The following is a 4,348-nucleotide window of genomic DNA, read 5'->3' on the forward strand; positions in this document are numbered from 1 at the left end:
AGAGCATGAAATTTGAGGATGATGATATACATATACATATATATATATATATATATATGTACCATCAAAACTGAGCGGTATTTTTGTAACCTTATAATAATATTATAAGTTTTAAATTTACTAGTTAAATTGTAAAGGCAGTTTTGTCATTTTATATCGAGAGAAATTTGATAACATTTTTTGAGTCAGGAGTGTTTTTTAAAATTTTAGTAAGATTTTTTTACACCAATTTAATAATATAGGAGGTTTTCTGATTTCTCCTAAAAATAATTTTTAAAAAGTGTACAAGAAACTAATTTTTAAAAATATTAAAAAATATAATTTATTATTATTTTTTATTACTACCATATTTTTGTGGTGCGAGGTAAGCCCTTACGTCATCTCAAAATTGTGAGGAAATCCCTTACGTCAGCACAACAGTAAGCTTTTTCATCTTTCATGGACCAACTACCTCCCCCAACACAGTGGAGGAGTCACTGCGTTCTCCTCTCTCTCTCTCCCCAACACTTCCCGATAAGACCTTCCCGCCTCTATATATACACACACTCACATACATAGATACACACAGAAGTCTAGATCAACAAAGAAAGCAACAACGTAACAGAGAGATGGCAACTGTGAAGAGGATCAAGTTGGGTTCACAAGGTCTAGAGGTATCAGCTCAGGGACTGGGCTGTATGGGCATGTCCGCCTTCTACGGCCCTCCGAAGCCGGACCAAGACATGATCGCCCTCATCCACCACGCCGTCAACGCCGGCGTCACCTTCCTCGACACCTCCGACATCTACGGCCCTCACACCAACGAAATCCTTCTCGGCAAGGTACGATCCCATTTCCAATTTTTCTTGAATTATGTAGATGATCACCAAATGTGAACAATTTAGGGTTTGATTGGCGCAGGCATTGAAGGGAGGGACGAGAGAGAAGGTGGAATTGGCAACGAAGTTCGGGGTCACCTTTGTGGATGGGAAGAGGGAAGCCAGGGGCGATCCTGCCTATGTAAGAGCTGCCTGTGAAGCCAGCTTGAAGAGGCTTGACATTGATTGCATCGATCTCTATTACCAGCATCGCATTGACACTCGCCTCCCTATCGAAGTCACGGTTAGCCCTTTTTTGCCCCTATCTCTCTCTATATGTATCATATAAATGATAAATATTGGTCATGTTGTGTTTGTTTCAATTTAAAATCATCTTATTTGGGTGCTCCATTGTTTTTTTTTCCTCCTTTCCTCCATTTTCCTTTGTGGTATGTAACCTTTTCGGAATACCCGCTCTGCCCCCGGTTTATATCCCTCATTTTGATTTGGGCAAATCTATCATGAGGGCACACTTGATGGAAATAAGAGGGCTAGAAAAATTGCTTTTATTCTACTTCGGATAGATGGCTACAGTACATTATTTTTATAAGGTTATCTAACACATTATATGTATTTCAAACATTTGTACCATTATTCAATTTTGGGCATCTACTAATTCCCACTAAGATGGATGACTTTAAAATTTCTACATAAATCCATTCATTTTCTTATGTGAACCTTTCAAATAGCAGATGCCTCTATAGTTGAATGGGTTAATGCCTCCGATTTGAATGGGTTAATGCCTCCGATGAACTTTGGAATGTCAAGTGAACTTTAGAATGTAGGCTTCGACTCTCTGCATTTTTTTTTTTGTTACAATTAAACTCCTTAGCATACAATACACTCCAACACATGATAGCCAAGGCATGGTTAAAGTATCGGCAATCTGATCTTGCGATGAAATTGAGCTCCCACCTTCATTTAGCTACAATCTTCATAGCCATTTCCATTCATGAGTAGGGTAGCCAGCTTGTCAAAGACCTTCACATGCTTCTGTAATATCCTTACATGATCATATATCATTTTCTTCTTCACATGAGCGTACCAATGGTTTTCCTTCATGGATTTTCCTTACCATATGAATTTCACTTGTGCTTTTTTTATTGCTCTTCTTCTATGTTCACCCTACAGGTACCAATTTGCAAATAACAAGTTGAAAAATCTTTAATACCTTGATGTTCACCCATACTCTCACACTTGAAGGGAATAACTTCATCCGTAATAAGTTCATTAATCCCTATAACAATATGACCACTCATACTTTTTCTTTAATTTTAATGAGTGTATATAAATTATACTTTCAAAAATGATCCGAATAAAGTTTCTTCTTTTAATGTAGTATTCATTAGTGTAACTGAAATTTCTAACTGTTCAACTTGATTGATTTTTGTCTCTTCTTCCACACCTTTTCCTTTTCCTCCTCCTTTCTTCATTTTTCAACTTTTTAAAGAACTCTTCTTTCCACTTTGTTCTATTCCACCTTTTCAATGTATGGACATCGATCTTTTCCTCTTCTTTTTTGTTCACCATTTCAAGTTGTCTTTCAAATTTTGGATCTCATCCTCGTACTCCATGGATAAATTCAAGAATGTCATAATCTTCCTTTGTAAACTCTTCTTTCTCAAAGCTTGTTTCCACGGAATTGTTCTGATTGTATAAGACATAATTTTCCTACAAACTTCTTATTCACCATTTCTTTTTGGAATGTCCTCTGCAAGATGGGAGAACTCAAGAAACTGGTTGAAGAGGGTAAAATAAAATATATAGGTATATCCGAGGCCTCAGCTTCAACGATCAGAAGGGCGCATGCTGTTCATCCGATCACAGCTGTGCAGCTAGAGTGGTCTCTGTGGGCAAGAGATGTGGAGGAAGAAATAATTCCTACTTGCAGGCTAGACATCTTTTGTTCTAATTTTATCCCTTTAGGCCTTTGGGAGTGAGAAAGTGTTTCAAGTCCCAAGTTTTATTCCTCTTATGATTATTCAGGGAACTTGGCATTGGGATTGTTGCCTACAGTCCTCTAGGACGGGGATTCCTTTCGTCCGGCTCGAAGTTGATGGAGAACTTGTCAAATGATGACGTCAGAAAGGTTTGTCTGTGTAACACATGCATTTTGGGTTTCAGAATCTATATCAAATATGCAGTTTTGATGCTGACATCGATATCTATTTTGCAGTTTCAACCAAGGTTACAAGCTGAGAATCTTGAGCATAACAAAATCCTATTCCAGCGGGTTAGTGAAATGGCAGCGAGGAAGCAATGCACCACATCCCAGCTAGCATTGGCCTGGGTCCATCACCAAGGGAATGACGTGTGTCCGATACCAGGCACCACCAAGATTGAGAATCTCAACCAGAACGTCGGGGCATTGTCTTTAAAACTAACACCTGAAGAAATGGCAGAACTCGAAGCCATTGCTTCAGCTGATGCAGTTAAGGGTGATAGATATCCGTCTGATCATATGGCTACTTGGACGACTTCAGACACTCCACCCTTGTCGTCGTGGAAAGCTAAATAAAGACATGGCCTTCAACTGCGTGCAACTATTGTCTCCATGGTTCGTGAACAATTCTGTGTATCAAAGCTGTGATTGGTCCATGCATTGCCTCAAGTTCATATTCTGTTAAAAGTAATAATTTATAATTCTGATTTTTTGAAGATCAGAATGGTATAATATTTTGTATACAAGTATGGAATAAATAAATAAATAAAATTCTAGATTTTGCAAGATTTGCCACGATGTTGTGTTGTCTAATTTACAAAATATTGTTTGTATGGCATAATATAAAGATAGGGTAAAGTGCATTAAACCCCCTGAGCTTTCTTCTCTTTCTCACAAAACCCCCCTTAAGTTTGACAAATACGTTTAACTCCCTAAACTACTTCATTTGTTGCAAATGTTAACTACTGTTATAAATTTAATAGAATTGGGAGCACTTAAGTCACGTGAGGGATCAAAAAAATTTTAAAGGACAAAATTAGCCCTTATGACATGAGAGAAAAAACACTTGCCCTCGCCGGAGTGAATATTAGTCTCTGCCGTTGGTCCCCTTAGCTACATATCCCTTCTCCCACGTGCAAACCTAAAAATTAATTTATCTCATATGGTCTTTGTTGTGTAAAACATCAACTTCTTTCATTTCTTCACGCATCAGATCCATCCCCAAGCTCCTAGGTGGATTTACATTCTTGTTCCAAGGACTGGGTTGAGTTTGCATCATCTTGACTTACAGTTCCTGATAGATCTTCAGATTCCCATAACACTGTTGTTCAATCTCCGGCGCCGAGCTTCTATGATGAAAATCTGGTGAGTAGTCAGTTTTCTATTGAGGATAATGTAACCGAAGTTATATGCCGACCGCCCTCTCCGTCGCCGGCCGAATCTGTTTCCACAGCCTTGGACTTTTTGGTGCGGAACTTGTCCCTAGGAAAGCCGGCGAGTAGACAGTTTTCCGATGGATCTACAAATTTCAGCCGTGTCAGAACACCAT

General features: G+C 38.6%; 1 protein-coding gene across 1 annotated transcript; it reads left to right on the forward strand.

The window, feature by feature from the left end:
- Positions 1–435: 435 nt before the first annotated feature.
- Positions 436–3,594, forward strand: LOC132297806 (probable aldo-keto reductase 2). Its single transcript, XM_059794938.1, has 5 exons — positions 436–821; positions 901–1,101; positions 2,576–2,748; positions 2,844–2,946; positions 3,034–3,594. The coding sequence occupies exons 1-5, from the start codon at positions 609–611 to the stop codon at positions 3,373–3,375; spliced, it is 1,032 nt and encodes a 343-aa protein (XP_059650921.1). The 5' UTR covers positions 436–608; the 3' UTR covers positions 3,376–3,594.
- Positions 3,595–4,348: the final 754 nt, after the last annotated feature.

Source organism: Cornus florida, unplaced genomic scaffold (assembly GCF_030987335.1).
Source record: "Cornus florida cultivar Cherokee Brave unplaced genomic scaffold, ASM3098733v1 CherokeeBrave_3.0.0_Hap2_Chr01, whole genome shotgun sequence".
Taxonomy (NCBI): Eukaryota; Viridiplantae; Streptophyta; class Magnoliopsida; order Cornales; family Cornaceae; genus Cornus; species Cornus florida.

Excerpts from the sequence above, each read along its gene's own strand:
- LOC132297806 (XM_059794938.1), top strand. The coding sequence starts at position 609 with ATGGCAACTGTGAAGAGGATCAAGTTGGGTTCACAAGGTCTAGAGGTA. Across the intron at positions 822-900 it reads ACGAAATCCTTCTCGGCAAG|GCATTGAAGGGAGGGACGAG; the intron begins GTACGATCCCAT and ends TGATTGGCGCAG. Across the intron at positions 1,102-2,575 it reads GCCTCCCTATCGAAGTCACG|ATGGGAGAACTCAAGAAACT; the intron begins GTTAGCCCTTTT and ends GTCCTCTGCAAG.